At 42.1% G+C, this 18,307-nt stretch overlaps 2 protein-coding genes across 5 annotated transcripts in view; one reads left to right on the top strand and one right to left on the bottom strand.

Annotated features, from left to right (window-relative positions):
- Nucleotides 1–12,480, bottom strand: part of GALNT6 (polypeptide N-acetylgalactosaminyltransferase 6) — a 74,404-nt gene extending 61,924 nt beyond the window's left edge. The window contains exon 1 of the mRNA XM_058558241.1: nt 12,470–12,480. The gene's annotated coding sequence lies outside the window, so the exon portion shown is untranslated. The remainder of the gene's footprint in view (nt 1–12,469) is intronic.
- SLC4A8 (solute carrier family 4 member 8) overlaps nt 1–18,307 on the top strand; it is a 73,116-nt gene that overhangs the window by 7,204 nt on the left and 47,605 nt on the right. For 2 of the 4 annotated variants that reach the window (XM_058558237.1, XM_058558236.1), the window contains exons 2-7: nt 6,145–6,226; nt 11,661–11,807; nt 12,317–12,452; nt 13,999–14,159; nt 16,883–17,071; nt 18,075–18,166. In XM_058558237.1, coding sequence (XP_058414220.1) covers nt 6,145–6,226; nt 11,661–11,807; nt 12,317–12,452; nt 13,999–14,159; nt 16,883–17,071; nt 18,075–18,166 — 807 coding nt within the window. Of the gene's footprint in view, nt 1–6,144; nt 6,227–11,660; nt 11,829–12,316; nt 12,453–13,998; nt 14,160–16,882; nt 17,072–18,074; nt 18,167–18,307 lie in introns of all 4 variants that reach the window. The other 2 variants (XM_058558235.1, XM_058558234.1) reach the window with 1 other exon arrangement.

Here is an 18,307-nt window from a genome sequence, read left to right as displayed (position 1 = left end):
TTCTCCTAAACTTATATACTGTGGTTCTCATGATTTTATCTTTTCTGAGTCACAAACTCCACTGAGAATCTGATAAAAGTTATGGACCCTGTCCCGAGAAAAATGCACACTCACATGTGATCCTCTGAAGCCCATTCATAGGAACCTTAGAAATCCGTGGTTAAGAAATCCTCTCTGCCGTAAATAATGATGGTATCAGAGGAAGTAATAGCCAACTGGTGAGGAATCTGCAGGAAGCATAGACCAATGAGACTTGATATTCCTTTCTTTTAATTTTTTATGATTTTAAACAAACTTTGTATATATTTGAAATTTATGGGACATTTCAAGCATATACCAAAGTACAGAGACTTGTAAAATCCATCATCATATGCACATGACCTGGCTTCAACAATGAACACACAACCTGTATTGTTTCATCTGTGTCTCCACCCATTTTCCAAATCCCAGCCATCGCATCATTTCATCAGTAAAAACTTCAGTAGGTGTCACTAAAGATTAAGGACTCTTTTTTTAAATGAGGTAACTACCATATCACAAGATTATTATTATACTTAAAAATTAAGAATTCCTTAATATACTCAAATATCCATTCAGTTGTTTAAGTTTCTGAGTGCCTTATAATTTTTTTAATAGTTGGCTTATAGGAACCAGGATCCAAATAAGGTCTGCACATTCACATTCAAGCCTGACCTTTCAAAAACTTTGACTAATGATGTTTTACAGGGGTTCTGTTTTCTTTGGCAAGACAAAGAAAGTGGATGCACATTTATTCAGTGAATTCAGGCTGTGGTTAACCAATCTAAATTAAGCAAACAAACAACAAGTTGATTTTTCAACCTGAATTTTTCAGATGGTTGACCTTGCTCTTCATATTGTGCTTTTATAGTCTTAGAGTCAAGGACTCAGTCATCCCTCCCTCTCTCCCTTCCTCCAGATTCTCGCTGCATTCTGTGCTGTGTCAGGTGTCCATGGACAGTACTAAGCATTATAATTAATTGGTCCCTGTCCTCTGGATATTACAAACCTGTGGGACGCCAATATGAAAAATTCTTCATATATATATATATTAAATATGTATATTAATATATACATATGCATGTATGAATAATTTATTATTATATGTATATAATAAAACATTATTTATGTTTTATTATTAACTTTTATGTTTATTAACTTTTCAGTATTAGATGTATGTAATATATGTATATTCATGTATATGTGTATATGGATAATTTTTATATGAATATGAATATATATGAAGTTTTATGAGAAAATGTATGATCATATGATAAAGAGTTCAGAAAAATAACAAATATTCATTCATCAAAATGTATTGGATACTTACCACATACAGGACATCATATTAGGTGCTAGGTACATAGTGGTGAATATAAGACATAGTACCCATCCTCCTGGAACTTATAGGAGCGCAGGCTACTTACAATCATAAGCTACTGTGTTGGACTCCGGGAGAACATAAAAATGAAAATATGTGGCTCCCGCTGTTAGGGAATTCATGATCTAAAAGATAAGCTAGGTAAACAAATAATAAATAAGTCTAAAATAAAAGCAAGTTTTTTCCACCTAAAAGTTATTCCTCAGAAAGGACTTTATATGAGAGTCTTTACAACTTAGATGGAAGTGAAACTGACATGCTCTGGAAAATGGACTTAAAGCACCTATGGTGATGAGGAAGAAGTCACTGATGTTAAAGATGCATTTGCAGATTTTAAATAACATTATTTTATAAAATGTAAGTGAGAAAAAGTAATATTTCTTAGTTAATATATTATTTTACATATATGTAATTTTTAAGCTTCATCTGTATACATATACATTTCAGTATGTATCACTAAAAGATAAGGATTCTTAAAAAAATAAGCACAGTACCACCTAAAGAGAAAATGACAATTTCTTTAATATCATACGAGATCTAGTCAATATTCAAATTTCTAATTGTCTCAAATGTCATAATTTTGAAAAAATAAGTAAAAAATTATTTCAGTTTGTTTGAATTAGGATTCAAATAAAGTCTACACATTATGGTTGGTTCGCTGTCTCTTTTAACCTATTAGTTTCACCTTGCTCTTTCTCTGTCTTTGTCTCTGTCTTTCTCTTCCTGCAATTATTTATTTTTAAAAAGGGGATGAGGGGAGAGGATTCGTCCTACAGAGTTTCCCACAGTCTGGATTTTGCGGATTGTATTCCTGTGGTGTTTTTAATGGGACTCTGTTTCACTATATTTTCAGTAAATTGGTATTTGGATTTAGAGACTGGATCGGATTCAGGGACAATTTATTTGGTAAGATTACCTCATGGGTGGTGATATGGTCTCCCATTAGCAGGCATATAATGTCTGGTTGTCTCTCTTTTTGTGATGTTAGTGGCCGTTGAAAATCAATGCAATCCATTAGAGATTGCAAAATGGCGGTGTTCTAATTCTAACATTCCTTAATCATTTATTCTCTTCTATACTAAGAGACTTCTCTCATCTCCTCTACGGTACCACTCTATGATACAATTTATATAGGAAAACCAGGATAAATTTTTACCAGTTTTCAAAATCATGAGTTGGTTTATCAGCATTATCTTCCAGTGATGGCCAATTAGTTAATTTTTAGTGACCTTATGAACTCATGGATTTTAATGTATTTGGTATATTCAATCTATTGCAGTTATCACCCTTATTGATGCTGAATTGTCCTATTTTTGGCTACGGAGGTCTGTAAGTTGGCCCCTGAGTCCTTTTGACGTGACTCCAGTTGTCTGAGTGCCTTTTAGTAGAAAATGGTCTTTTAAGAGACCACCATCTAGGTGCTAATGATACCCATTGCTGCTGGCTGATCACTTTTTTGGCCTTTTGAGTAGACAGAGCTAGAAAATAGAAATTTATAAATTTAAAAACATTTAAAGATAAAAATACATCATACATTATTGTTGATACTTCCAATTCAAATTTTGGACTATGTGGTTTTTACATGACTTCCATTTTTCGACTCTATCTCCTTTCACCCCTGCTGAGCATCCCAGTTCTCAGTCATCTTGAGAGAGAGAATAATTCACATAATTGCTCGTTCGTTTTATCTCGCAATACGCCACAATCTCAGAATAATAACACCAGCACTACAACCCACAATATGATAACTAAAAAATAGTTTATGATCTTTTAAAATTCTTTTTGTCCTTAGGGTATATGCCACTAAGGCTGTTCAGTCAGTTTATTATGTTTTAATGCTACTTGGAATAATTTCTCTTAGAATAGTTATGCCATCAATTTGGCATTTGTTTCCATTTTGTTTTTGATTTCTGGGAATTGCTTTTAAAAATTTTAATTTTGTTTTAAAATTATGTAAAATACTAGGGCCGGCCCCGTGGCATAGCAGTTGGTTAAGTACGCGTGCTCCGCTGCTGGTGGCCTAGGTTTGGATCCCAGGTGCGCACCGATGCACCACTTCTCAGGCCATGCTGTGGCGGCGTCCCATATAAAGTGAAGGAAGATGGGCACAGATGTTAGCCCAGGGCCAGTCTTCCTCAGCAAAAAGAGGAGGATTGGCATCGGATGTTAGCTCAGGGCTAATCTTCCTCACAAAATAAATAAATTAATTTTTAAAAAATTATGTAAAATAGTTACAAAATAAGGTATATTCAAAGAAGTCTAGTTTCTGTTCTTGTCTCTTCTACGCTATTCTCTCCCTCCTCTATAGGTGACTATTTAAAAAAATCTTTTATGGCTCATTCTTCCTTTATATGTTTTTAAGTGTAACAGATGCTTATGTTCCAACACCCTTTCTTAGATAAAAGGAAATTATACAGTTTTCTCCACCTTGCTTTTTAAATTTAATATTATATCTTTGAGATTATTTTATGGTAGTAATAATATGTAATGAAAATACATCTATAAAACTAAATTTATAAATAAAATGCTATAAGTAGACATTTGACTATTTCATCTACCTCCCTAAAAGTTTGTTTATTCAAGTTGGCCTCAAAAATTTCTTTTGAGGGTCCGGCCCGGTGGCGCAAGTGGTTAAGTGCACACGCTCCGCTGAGGCGGCGTGGGGTTCGCCGGTTGGGATCCCGGGCGTGCACCGACACACTGCTTGGCAAGCCATGCTGTGGTGGCGTCCCATATAAAGTGGAGGAAGATGGGCATGGATGTTAGCCCAGGGCCAGTCTTCCTCAGCAAAAAAAGAGGAGGATTGGCAGATGTTAGCACAGGGCTGATCTCCTCACAAAAAAAAAAAAAATTTTTTTTTGAGGGGCCGGCCTGGTGGTGTAAGCGGTTAAGTGCACGTGCTCTGCTGTGGTGGCCTGGGGTTCACCGGTTCAAATCCCGGGCACACACTAACGCACTGCTTGGCAAGCCATGCTGAGGCAGCGCCCCATATAAAGTGGTGGAAGATGGGCACAGATGTTAGCCCAGGGCCAGTCTTCCTCAGCAAAAAAAGAGGAGGATTGGCAGATGTTAGCACGGGGCTGATCCTCCTCACAAAAAAAAAAAAAAAAATTTTTTTTTGAATCTTCTCATTGGGACAATGGATTGATTGCCTTATGTTTAGAGTTGACTTATTTGGGGATAATGGATGGTAACTAAAAAATAGTAAAATTAGAAGGGTAAGCTGGAAATTTGAGCAGGATCTGGGGGGTGGTGAGGATTTGTGGGCTGGAGAGTTGGGGAAGGGGCCTGTTAGGTGACCCGACAGTGTGACAGAGGCATGAAGGTGGGAATGTGCCCAGTGCCTGTGGGATTGTGAGCCTGGCTGGAGCTGCAGGTTTGGTCAGGGAAATAGATTGGCATCGAAAGCAGCTAAGATTTTTTTGAAATAATTCAAGGTCTTGATAAGGTAAGTGCCATTATATCTATTCTTTTAACAAAGATTAATTGAGCCCCTACTATGTGAGAAGTCTGTTTCAGAGTGCTGGGGAAACAGTGGTGAGGAAGACAGATATGGTCCCTCCCTTAAGGAGCAGAGACATTTCGTTACTAAGGAGAAGTGCAGAGTGCTATGAGGGCGTGTGAATGGGAGGACCTAGCTTAGTTCACAAGAGAGGTAGTCAGGAAAGGCTTCCAAGAAGTGCAGTTAGGCCGAGATCTATGGGATGATGAATAAGTATTGGCTGCTGGTGGTGCGGGCGGGGGTAGCAGGGAGAGGGTGATAGTTGTAAGCAGAGGGAGCAGCACTCAGGAAGAAAGTGAGCATGGTTCCAGAAATGAAAAAATGTCCAGTATGACTGAAAGGACTGGAAAATCTGGGATACAGTGGATGGGAGGTGAGAGTGAATTTGAGAGAAATTGCAAAGGAGGTCGTGACAAGAAAAGAGAACTGTTTCCCTGAAGGCATATAATAGGCACTCAATACATGTGGAATGGATGAATAAGTAAGTTTGAGATTTCAAACGTGGGCTAAGAAATGATGGTGCCGTGGGTAGGAGTACGTAAATGAGCACAGGTTGCTCACTTGGGAAGGAAGATTAGTTTGGTTTTAGACACATGGCTCTTGAGGTGTGGCATCACAGTGGGTTGTCAAATACTGAGCCGCACAGTTTCAGGCTGCTGTTGACACTGTGAGACTCGAGTGAGGGAAACGAAAGGTCGAGCGCTCTTCCTTGGGAATGATGGTGAGAGGAAGAAGAAGAGCATTAGGATGAGACAGAGGAGATGTGGTTAGAGGAATTAGGATGGAGAATTTCAAGGACAGAATGGTACACGGGCTCAAGTACTGCAGAGAGGTCAAGGAGACTGATTTATACCAAATAAGACAACGTGGTTGACACCACTCACAAAATGCCAACCTGGTCTACAGATGCGTGGGTGGAGTGGGGAGGAGAGAGAGGCACGAGATCTGCAGTCATAAGACCTGGGCTCGCTCCCAGCCCTGCCTCTTACCACATTTGTGACCTTGGGCAATAATTACTTAATGTTCTCTGAGTCTCAGGCTGCTCATTCATAAGACGAGAAAGAAAATGGCTGCCATGTTTGTGTCTCAAAGTTATTGTGAGGTTCAAATTAAACATATATGTAAACCATTGTGTTTCTCCCTCCAAGTGTTAGGTAAAGGGTCTGGTATACACATGGTACTTAAACGAGTGTTTGAATGAATGTATGGGTTTTACTATGGCTACTTATTTCTGTTTCAGCAGAGACCAGATGAAGAAGCTGTGGTGGATCAGGGTGGGACCAGCACAATTCTCAACATTCACTATGAGAAGGAAGAGTTGGAAGGTAGGAAGTGCTGTTCTGCGTAACGGGGGAAATGAGCGAGAGGCAGCCTGGTGTGGGAGGGTCAGCTTTGCCATCAGAAGACCTGGGTTTAAGTCCTCAATCTTTCTCACTAGCTGTAAGACCTTGGGGGAAAATCACCTAATTTCCTTTAGCTTCAATTTCCTCATCTGTTAAGTAAAAGTAGGGATACTAATACCTGTCTTACTGTTAGGATCTAATAGACAGCATGTGAGACAATGTGTTCAGCGCTGTAAAGTCCAATATACATATTAATAAATGACCTCTTCCTGAAGAATGTAAAGGACTCAGAACAGTTTATTGATTCTTGACAATTGCCTGGAAATATAAATATAAATGTGTACAAAATTTTAAAAGAAAATAAAATACAAATAATTTTAAAAATTCAGTTTGGCTATAAAACTCCGTTTTTACCCCATTTCGAATATTTGCTCTTCTCATTCTAACTGTAACCATTTCTGCCCTGGTGTTTTCATCTAAATAAGAAAATGCAAAATATGTACACACCTATAGCATGTTCTTTAAGAGTTCACAGCACAGAGTTGTTTAAAAACCCCACCGAAGTGGAAGGGAAGGGAGAGGCGTTTTAATTGACCAGCTCTGTCTGGTTTACCTTATTAAGGCTCTTTCTTTCTCCCCTCCCCACCCCCAGCTCCCCACATGACCATGGTGTGGTGTCCTTCTGCTTTGCTTTTTCCCGTGGGGCTTCATTTCCTGATAAGTGGTGATGCTCAGTTGGATTAAAGAAAGGCTTGTGTCCACTGCAGCTTTAATGAGAACCCACACGTGATTCAAAAGCCTTTGTGAAACCTCTGCCACATCCCCTGCAATGTTGAAGGCTATGATGCAGCAACTTTATAATGACTGAGACAGCATGTGAAATGTTCTCTCCGTACTGCTTGTTCCCGTGACATTTTTTTCATCAAAGTTGTACAATCCCCAGAGAAAACTTGTCCTTTGGATGGGGAGATGGAGAGCTGTAGAGGCTGACTCAGCCTCCGGGCCTGTTACTGTGAGAACTTACGTGGGTGGCTCTGTGGCGGTCAGTGGAGTTCGGGTATATAAAGGTTAAGGTTTCCAAGTTATTTGGACCAGATAGAAGAAGAGCCAATGTGGGTTTCAGCAACTGGGAGAAAGCGGAAGAAGGAAAGGGTGTGGAGGCGAGAGGCTGATATTGTTGAACGCCCCTGTGTGGTAGGCGTTTGATTAGGCACTTGGTACAAGTTGTCATTTTTATCACGACAGCAGCCCAGTGAGCTAGGTATCATCCCTGTTGTACACGGTGGGAAACTGCTCAGGGTCATCTAGCCTAATAGCTGGTGAGACTGGCTGGCATGGAATTCTGCCACACTGCCCAGCATTGGCCACCCAACCTCAACATCTTGCTCCATCATATAGACATTTTTATGTATTGCCCCATCCCTTCTTCTACCCTGATCATCCTATTGCCTCTCTACCCTCTCATTGCACCCTGGGGGCACTGTTGCTCTCAGTGTGGTTGTCTTGGCCCACTAGACTTTTGTGCTCAGTAAGGAGGTACCCATTTGTGAACACTCTTGTCTGCTGGGAATAGAATAATAAACCTGGGCAAACTCTTTTGGATCCTGAGGATTGGGTTCCATCCACAGAGGTTGGCTGAGTGATTGGCAGTAGGAGCATCTTCTCAGGATGACTTCATCTATTCCTTATGCATTCCCCATTTTGCTGGAAAGGCAAGCCATCTATGATGATAGCATTGCTAGAGGATAGTGTGTTGGGAAATGGTCCTTTATACATAGACCTTTTTGAAAACTAGAATAGTATGAATCTGATTTATGTTAGCACTTTTTAAAAAAAGCAATATAGGCAAATGGAGGACAAATGGTTCCCACTCCTCAGCCCCATGTGGTTCTAGACTGGCTCCAGAGAGGAGAAGGGGGCGTTGGGATTTGCTGTAGGATTGGCCATGCTGGGGGCTCACCCTGACTCACTCCAAGGGCAGCCCTAGGACTCAGTGAGGCTGCTTGCAGGGAGGTGTTGTCTCTTGAAGGCATGGAATAAAATCAGTCCCACTTCGATGGAAGACAAGTAAATTGTGTTCTGATTCGATATGTATGCCGCGATACAAAGTTCTGTGGCCACAGATAAATCTCTGGGTCTTCCTTCCCCTTTGTTGCATAACTTCTACTCCATGTGACGCAAACCATTCCCTCTCCCATTTTCAGAACTACTTCTGAGATTTAGTCTCCAGACACTGTTAGCGACTTTTGTAAACGTGCATCTTTTTGCGTAAGTTAGTTCCATCAGTAGGAGAAGGTGCATTAAACCATGACGTTGCTTTTTTTATATATGGGAAGCATCAAAAGCAAGCATTAGAACAGATTTCCAAAGGTAAACTCACGAAGAGCAATAGTCCATGCTGTGCTTCAGTGGCCTCTCCTAGTCCCAGAGGAACACGGAGCAGTGGATTTAGTTAGGGGAATGGCTTTTCCCATTTTTTCTGGCAGATCATTATTCCTGGTTAACTGTTAGACCTGTGAATCCTAGAGTAAGTGTAGTACTTTCTAATGAGTTTTTAATAGAGGTAAGAGCCATTTGGTCATATTTATAGGTTAAAAGAAAAAAAAGGCTTGCATCTGCTCCACGTGTTAGATTCCCCCCTGCGGTTATTGACTTAGAGTTGTCCTGTGGCCCAGGGGAGTGAACACCCTTTCGTCTGTGCTAATGAGCTCTGTGTGTGTGCTGGGAAACAGTGTGTTTGGAATGCACTCTATGTTGGTAGGCCCAATCTCCATCTGCAGGGTGGGTCACACCTGTGATTTCTGTCCTGCTCTACAAGATTCAGTCCCAGTTCACTAATGATTGCTGTGTGTATGTGTATACATACTTATTTTTAAAAATATACACTAATATTACGTCTTTCCCATAAGTTTTATAAAATGAATACTTGTATTTGCACACAGATAGCCCCTAAAGAGTAGGTTTGGTAATAACTGGAAAAAATGAATAGAGAATTAGTTGGGGAGGAGGTGGAATTTGGGTGAGCTGATAGGTAGATGAAGGAGAGGAAGACTGTGTGGGTAGGAGAGTAGTTGAATGGCCGGCAAAGTGACCACAGGATTAGTTCAGTGAAGTCACTGGACTGCAGAATTCAGGTAGATGGACTGGGTTTTATTGGTGCTTTATTCATTTCCTGCTGTCCATTTGTTTGTCATCTTTTCTGCTAATTTCACTCAGAAAATCTAAGTCCCTGTTTCAGAGTCCCCAGCCTAGAAACTGATGCTTAATTTTCTGACAGCCACTTTGTCCTTCTTAGCTCTGATCCCTACTGGGGCTTGTTTTCATTTCTGCCTGTCTCTCTGGTGTTTTCAAAAGGCAGGCACTGTGGTTGGCTAATGTTTGTGAAAATTGATTGGACCAAAAAAACTTCCTAGAGAAGGAAGAGCCTTTCTTCTCTGAGATTTCAGCATTACCTTACTTCCTACAGAGCCATCAAAGGCATCTGATAACAGATGGAGATGGAGTAGGACTCCAAATGGCTGGGAGGTGATGCTCATTAGCCTGGCAGGGAGGAGAAGCTGGGGAGGAAAGTGAGCCAGGCTGGAATGGAGGGAGCTCACATGAGGGGGCCAAGTCTTCTCAGCAAAATATGAAGGGAGGTCACTGTTCAGAGGGAGGAACCATGGATAAAGTTGTGGATTTGAAAACTAAAGACTGGAACAGCTTCTGTGGTGGGAGATGTGGGGGGTCAGCCTGAGACCTAGGGTGCTGAGCAGCAGTAACTGGGCAGAAATGGGGGAAAACCAAGGCTCTATGTGTCGGGGGTGGTAGCATCCTTGAAGCTACTGATTCTGGGCTCCAGGCTTGACAGGAAGGCAAGTGAAGCCAGGAGGAGGTGAGAGAGGCCTAGAAGTGGTGAACAGAATAAAATAAGGTTTATAGAGGGATGCTTCTGGGTCACATATTTTCTCTTGTTCCCTCTTTTTGTACAATATTTAATATCTCTCCCTATAACCCCAGCCTCACGCTCCTTGTGATTTGTAGTTAGTCTCTTCTTTTCTAGATTGTGTATTCTACAACGCAGAAAGAAAATAATGGAAACTGATCCTAGAATGTATTAGCTGCTAAAATTTATTCAAGGCATTGTGTTAAACATTTTATATACATCATCTTATTTACTGCTCAAACTTCTGAGTTTAAATAATAGGCTTTTGGTATTCATTTTTTCAGCTGGGAAATATTCACCCTGAGCTAACATCTGTTGCCAATCTTCCTGTCTTCTTTTCCTCCCCAAAGCCCCAGTATATAGTTGTATATTCTAGTTGTAGGTCCGTCTAGTTCTTCTATGTGAGCCGCTACCATGATATGGCTTACTGACAGACGAGTGGTGTGGGTTCCACACCCAGGAACCGAACGCTGGCCGCCGAAGCAGAGTGCGCCAAACTTGAACCACTAGGCCATCAGGGCTGGCTCTTGTATTCTTTTTATTTTATTTTATTTTTTTTGTTGTTTTAACATATATGTATTTTTTAATTTTTTGTTTATTGCAGTAACATTGGTTTATAACATTGTATAAATTTCAGGCCAAAGGTAGATTAGAGAACTTGTTCCAGGTCGCACAGCTAACGATGAAGTCAAGTTTTAGAGCCAGGCAGGTTGACTGGAGCACTTAACCACTTTTCTAAGCTGCCCCCCTGCCAAGACTTGCTGCAGTTGTCATAGAGTGACTTTACTGCTTTTTTTCAACCACTCAGTCAAATTGTTGTAATAACAGCTAGCATCTGTATTGGCCTTTTGTTGTTAGTGCCGTGGGGGTGATTGCAACTCCTAGCGACCCTGTGGACAGCAGAGCTGAACCCTGCCTGGTCTTTTTGCACCATCCTCTCACCTTCCAGTGCTATATCAGACAATGCTCCACTACTATTCACAGGGTTTTCATGGCCAATTTTTTCAGAAGTGGGTGGTCAGGTCCTTCTTCCTAGTTTGGAAGCTCCACTGAAACCTGTCCACCATGGGTGACCCTGCTGGTATTTGAAATACCCTGGCATAGCTTTCAGCATCACAGTAACATACAGCCACCACAGTATGACAACCGACAGCTGGGTGGTGTGGTTCCATGACTGGAACACGAACCTGGGCCACTGCGATAAGAGCCCTAAATCTTAACCACTAGACCATCAGGGCTTTGCAAATCATGTTCACACTCATTATTTCCTTTGATCTTAACAACACTCCTGTGAGGTTGGCAGCTACATGCAGGATGGAGGAGACCTCCAACTCCAAGATCTCTGCATCTTTAGTCCTGGAGGCCTTTGAAGCTTTGTCATTCCAGAGTCGTGACCAGGCCAAAGAACTGTAAATTTTTTTCCCTCTCTTAAATATACTGGACTCCTCTTACTAAAGGAGTTCTCTCTACAGACCTTCTGCTTCTTTTCAGGTCATAGAACTCTGTACGTTGGGGTTCGGATGCCGCTGGGCCGGCAGAGCCATCGGCACCACAGAACCCATGGCCAGAAGCACCGAAGACGAGGGCGGGGCAAAGGAGCCAGCCAGGGGGAGGAAGGCCTGGAGGCCCTGGCCCACGGTAACACCCTCGGGAGAGAGGGTGGGTATCCATGGTGGGGAGCTTGGGGAGGCTGAGGGAATGTGTGGACATCAAGCAGGGGGTCTCGGTTCTGTAGCCTTTCTGTAGAGTTTTCAGAGCTTGCTTCCAAGAAGAAATGCCTCTAAGAGTCAAAGTATCTTCCTGAAAACTTCACAGTTCAGGCCCCCAAAATCAGTATCATAGTAGGTGAAATCATGTGCTAGAGAATTAGCCACTCCTTTTGATCGAATTTGTCAGATTTCCAGTTTCTTGTGTGTTTTCTTCAGGTGGACTTAGTTAATAATTTTTTCCTCCCGTGAAACTACTTCTACAGAATAGCTTTTTTTTTCTTTTTATGAGGGTAAAAAATCTTTTTGATCTGTGTTCAAGATTGTCTTCTGTATGTTCCTGAAGTTGTAAGGCCCCCAGATGTGCTAAGTATGGCAGAATGCTATTTCTGTTCTAAGGAGAGGCTGGGAGCAGGCCTTTCTCTGTGGTTGATTTTCCAGACACACCATCTCAGCGTGTTCAGTTCATTCTTGGCACTGAGGACGATGAGGAGCATGTGCCTCATGATCTGTTCACGGAGCTGGACGAGATCTGTATGAAAGAGGGAGAAGATGCCGAGTGGAAGGAGACAGCCAGGTGAGGCCTAAAATGACCTGGGTCGCGATTTGCTTGGGTAAGCAAATGTGTGCCCCTCAGCAAGTGACAGGCCTGCCTACTTTTTATTTCTTCATGGGAGAAGTGATGACTGACATGGAAACTGATGTTCCAGAGTCTTCTGTGGGAAGTCTTGATGTTGGCCTCTTTGTGATGTCTCTGATAACACCTATGCCAATTGACCTTGGGCCTGGGATTGGTGACAGAAATATGGAACCTTTAAGGGAATCCTCTCTCATTTGTTTATGGACAAGAGTAGTTCATGGGCTGTCTTAATAGGATAGGTCTGGCTTAGAAGATGCCCAGTGGGGCCACCTTGGTTTGGACCTAGCCCAGCAGACATAGCATAGGTCCAGAGTTTTCCTGCAACTGAACCATAGGGTCATTTGGGTTTTTTTTTTGTGAGGAAGATCAGCCCTGAGCTAACATCCATGCCAATCCTCCTCTTTTTGGCTGAGGAAGACTGGCCCTGGGCTAACATCTGTGCCCATCTTCCTCCACTTTATATGGGATGCGGCCACAGCATGGCCTGACAAGTGGTGCATCAGTACACGCCCAGGATCTGAACCCGGGCTGCCAACAGCAGAGCGCGCGCACTTAACCACTACACCACGGGGCCGGCCCCTCGTTTGGGTTTTAATTCACTGGAAGTTCCAAAATTTTTGAGGTGTCCTAAGGGACAATCCAACCTCATAGAGACTTTTGGTATTATAGCCAGCCTGACAGTAGGCTTCCTGGAGAGGTTGTAGAATGACCATGCTTGTCTGAGGCTCTGACCCCAGAAGAGCCCTCAGATTAAACCAAGGCCATGTCTAGGGCTCTGTAGTAACTGACCAGTGAGGCTTATGGAGATGCAAAGCCAGCATGCCTGAGCCTCAGGGAAGAAGGCAGGGAGGGTAAGTAGCCAAGCGTGGCTCCAGCTCTCACTGGAACAACTCTTCCTGGATGCCTGCTGTATCCGTGGACGTTTTCTATGGGTAGAGAGGATTAACAAGCCAGTCGACCTGAGACCAAGCGAAAAGGCAATGAGTCTTGTCATTCTGTCTTTGTAAACTTCTAAAGGTCACACAGATTGGCTTTTTAAAAAAGAAAAATAGTTTCATTTTATTAATGTGATTTGTCAGTGTATCCAAATAATGTAGATTAGATCTAGTTTTTTAATTGCACAAGTAATGCATGCTCATTATAGAAAATTAGAAAATAAAGATAAGCAAAAGGAAGAAGATGAAAATTATGTGTAATCTTACTACCCCAGGGATAATGAGGAATATAACATGTGGTGTCTTATACATGTGCAAGTTTGTGTTTTTTAAATTTTCTTTAAATAAAGATTGACTCAAACTATACTCAATTTTGCACTGTTTTATAACTTGCTTTTTTCACTTACCGATGTACCCTGAACATATAGATTAGATTATGATGTTCAATATGTTTATTCAGATATCTTTCTTTGTGGCCTACATTAAAAATTCCCTCGAAAATTCCTCATTTTCTATCTTTGGCATCCAGCTATTTGTAATGCTTTCAGGTGGCTGAAGTTTGAAGAAGATGTTGAGGACGGAGGAGAGCGCTGGAGCAAGCCTTATGTGGCAACCCTTTCATTGCACAGTCTCTTTGAGCTAAGGAGCTGCCTTATTAATGGAACAGTCCTTCTGGACATGCGTGCAAACAGCATAGAAGAAATTTCAGGTAAGGTTAGGTGAGGGAAAACAGAGGAACATTTGTGTAAATTAAGCAGTGTGGCGTAAAGGAAAAAATAAAGTGGCTGTGTGTCCTTAGGCAAGTTATTTAACCTTCCTGACCTCAATGTCCTTAGCTGTGGGATGAGTTTCAAACTAAGAAACTACTCTGTTTCACAGGCTTATTATGGGATTCAAATGACATGGTGTTTAGTCTTCCGTTTGCCTGTTCATTCAGCAAACATTTATTTTGTATCTGTTTATGCTAGGCATAGAAGAATAAAGACACGATGCTGTTCCTGTCCTCACGGAGCTCACCTTCTAGTGGGGGAAATAGCCATGGAACAATTAAAATAAGTGCAACAACAGAGAGATGTTTGGGTAATGATTAGAGAAAGGGGCAACTGGGAGTTGTGCAGAGAAAAAGGAGTTAGAGTTAAAGATTTTTTAAATATGGCAGCTAGGGAAGAGGTGTAAGAAATCGAGCCAAAGTACCCCCACTTCTTCAGCCAGATGTGAAGGAGCGATGTCTGATGGAGTCTCCTGGTGTAGTTGAGTGTTAAGTTGCTATGTTTTGGAAATGGAGTTTGAGAAACACCTGGGTGCACGTGAGGATTTTTCCCTCAGCTTGGCTCTATTTGGCTGGACAGGTTAAATAAAGGTTTCTCCAAACTTTTCTCCATTTCAAGTATCCAAGTAATTCTGCCTCTCTGGGATCACATGGGGACCCAGGGAGGGGTCAGCACTGATGGGATCCTGTGGCCCCTCCAAAGGCTCTAGGGGAAGGTTATTCCTTGCTCCTTTGAGTTTCCAGCTTCTAGTGGCTCCAGGTGTCATTAGCTCATGACTGCATGACTCCAATCTGCCTCTGTCTTCACATGGACTTCTCATTGGTGTCTCTCTTATAAGGATATTTGTCAGTATCATCCAGGATGATCGCATCTCGAGGTCCTTAATTACATCTGCAAAGACCCTTTTCACAGATAAAATCACATTCACAGGTTCTGGGGGATTAGTACATAGGCATATCTTTTGGAAGGACACCATTCAACCCGCTACAAAAGCCAAGAGGGGAGAGAGTTTCAATTTATCAGTGTCCAATGCTGCAGAGAGGTCAGGTTAGGTAAGGACTAGAAACATCCTTCAGTTTTAGCAACTGGAAGGTTATTGATGATTTTATCAAAAGCACTTTCATCAAAGTAGCCAAATTACAGGCTGAGGAATTTTCCTTTCCTCCTCCTCAGAGAGGAGGCAGTGAATAAAGGAGGGGGACCTGGGGTGGACACTCTTCTATTTGTTTTTTTTTTTTTAAGATGAAGGATCTTAGGGCTGGCCCCGTGGCTTAGCGGTTAAGTGCGCGGGCTCCGCTGCTGGCGGCCCGGGTTTGGATCCCGGGCGCGCACCAACACACCGCTTCTCCGGCCATGCTGAGGCCGCGTCCCACATACAGCAACTAGAAGGATGTGCATCTATGACATACAACTATCTACTGGGGCTTTGGGGAGAAAAAAATAAATAAATAAAATTATTAAAAAAGAAAAAAGATGAAGGATCCTAAAGCATGTTAATAATATGGGGGCAAGGAACCAATCAATATAAAGACAGAGAAACAGAGCTTTGGTTGAATGTTCGAAATAGGTTTTCTTTATTTATTGCTTCTAGCACTTGGATAGTCATGGATGGAGCTGGAGTTGAGGGTACGTTGAAGTTTTTGGGAGGCTTGAGGATAGGTATGTAGGATTGGAGTAAAACTGCTCTGCTTCTTCACATTGGGCACCTGAAGTATTCATGTTAGTACTAAGGATAGGGAAACTGTCATAAGTGTTTACTGTGAATCAGCACTTTATATATTATCTCAATACTTTTCCATAACAAGCTTCTAAGGTGGGTGATAATATGAGCTCCATAGTACAGATGAAGAAACTGAAGTACAGGGAAGTTATATAACTTACCCAAGATCACACAGCTAGAAAGTGGTAGAAGTGGGATAGAATGTGGGCCTCCAGCTCTAGAAGCCATACTGTTGGCTGCTGTGCTGGCCACCTCTCAGAAGCAGGTGTTGGGATTTTTTCCTTTCTGTTCTGCTTGGCTTGACAGGTTAAAGGTTGATGCTTGGTGGTAGTTGTCTGGATGTTTAGTTAACTGAATTATTCTTATAGTTTCCACTTCAGATAGTCATTTGGACTTCTACGTTATAGTTCCTCCTGACAATCACAGCAATGTTAAAATCTTGGAGGAAGGGAAGGTAGAGGCACTTTGGCAGATGACAGAACAAAATGAGTAATATTGTGGGCTTGAGTCAGACAGTCTTGGGTTTGAATCCCAGCTCTGCAGCTTACTAGACATGAGACCTTGGGGAATTTTGTAATGTTTGGGTGTCAGTTTCATGATCTGTAATAATTGTTATAATACTACCTACTTCTCAGGGTTTCCATAAGGATTAGATTAGATAAAGTGTGTAAAGTTCGTGGTATAGTTCCTGGCACATATTAAGTGCTCAATAGTTTCTATTTCTAATAATAATGATTTGTTACATGAATAAAGTATAACTTGTCACAGCTGCTATCATCTACTAGCTCTTTCAGGCACTGAAGTGAAAATTGTACTTCAGTGATACTGGTAGAACTGCTTCCCCTCCTCCTTGCCCCTCACCCATCACCCCAGACCCGATGTTGCCCTCTTTGGGTTCATTGACCGTCAGTTTGAGTGTTCATGTTAGCGCCTACTTTCCAGACCTGATCCTGGACCAGCAAGAACTGTTCAGTGACCTGAATGACAGCATCAGGGTTAAAGTACGGGAAGCCCTTCTCAAAAAGCATCATCATCAGAATGAAAAGAAGAGAAATAATCTCATTCCCATTGTTCGCTCCTTTGCTGAGGTTGGCAAGAAGCAATCTGATCCACATTCCATGGATAAAAATGGTAAGATTATTAGGAGTGACTGTTTTCTCTTTTTGTTAATAAGACATTTAGGCACTAGTTGGAGATGCTAAGTTGCTCGAGGGTAGGGGCTGTATTTGTCTAGTGTGCTTCCACGCTCACTTAGACACAGTACTTTCTGGTGATTGGCAAGATGGGTGACCAGGACTGGTGACCATCTATCTCTTGTGGCCTAGGGATGCTTTCCTCACCTAGATTTCAGTGGACCCAAAGTGAGAGGTTTGTGCCCCAGAGTGGCCTCAGAACTGATGTGGCTTTTGGAAGATACCCACATTGGGGATAATTTGGGGCCAGAGAAGGTCAACTGGAGCTTTTTAGGAGTAAACAAATATCTTAGATTAGGGAGGCAAAATGCAGTAGTGTAGGCTCTTGAGTCAGACTTCTAGGCTTGAGATTCGGGCTCCTCCGCTGGCACAGTGTGTGACCTTGGGTAATCTAAACCTCTTTACGTCTCACTTTCTTCTCTGTAAAATAAAGATAATAATAGGATCTACTCTGTAAGTTTATTGTGAGGCTTCACTAAGTTAATCCATGTAAAGCCCTTAGCCAGGTGCCTGGTGGGCTATAAACACTCAGTGAATTTCAGCTGCTAATTGGTTTCCTTTTCTGTGGCCAGGCAGGGCCTCATCTGTATTGGGCTCCTTGTCCCCACATTTACTGAATCACAATGTGCAGGAGATTTGCTGGGAATCTATATATTTGAAAAGTTCTCCGTAGGAGTCTCTGATAAGCACTCCTGGTTAAAGATTACCACCTTAATGGAGGAAGAAAAGAGGACCGCAGTGTGTTTGGGAAGAAGGTGCAGGAGTAGTAAGACTTCTGTCCTTTCTTTACTACTAACTAGTAGATAAGGAGATGGGTATGTGTGGGTCCTAGCTTCAGAGTCATCTTAACCTCTTCTCTCTGTGGGCTTTGCAGGACGTAGTCATAGCTAACCCATGATGGATGGTGTGTCAGAGAATTCTGTTTGATTTTCTCCAAATAGGTCAAACTGTGTCTCCTCAGTCTGTTCCAACTACAAGTCTTGAAGTAAAAAATGGAGCAAATTGTGAACACAGCCCCATGGATTTAACCAAGGTGAGCAGAGCCCTGGGAAGTTGGCTCAAAGGCCTGAGTATCTCTAGTGGAACCCAGAGTGCAGTTGCTGGGAGCTGGGTGAACTTTGGTATTTGAGCACCTTTCTCCAACACCAGAGCCCTTTCTGCAGAAAAGGAGGCC

This window comes from Diceros bicornis, chromosome 17 (genome assembly GCF_020826845.1).
Source record: "Diceros bicornis minor isolate mBicDic1 chromosome 17, mDicBic1.mat.cur, whole genome shotgun sequence".
Lineage (NCBI taxonomy): Eukaryota > Metazoa > Chordata > Mammalia > Perissodactyla > Rhinocerotidae > Diceros > Diceros bicornis.
The sequence above is the reverse complement of the archived record's forward strand: the minus strand, read 5'-3'. Positions and strand labels throughout refer to the sequence as shown.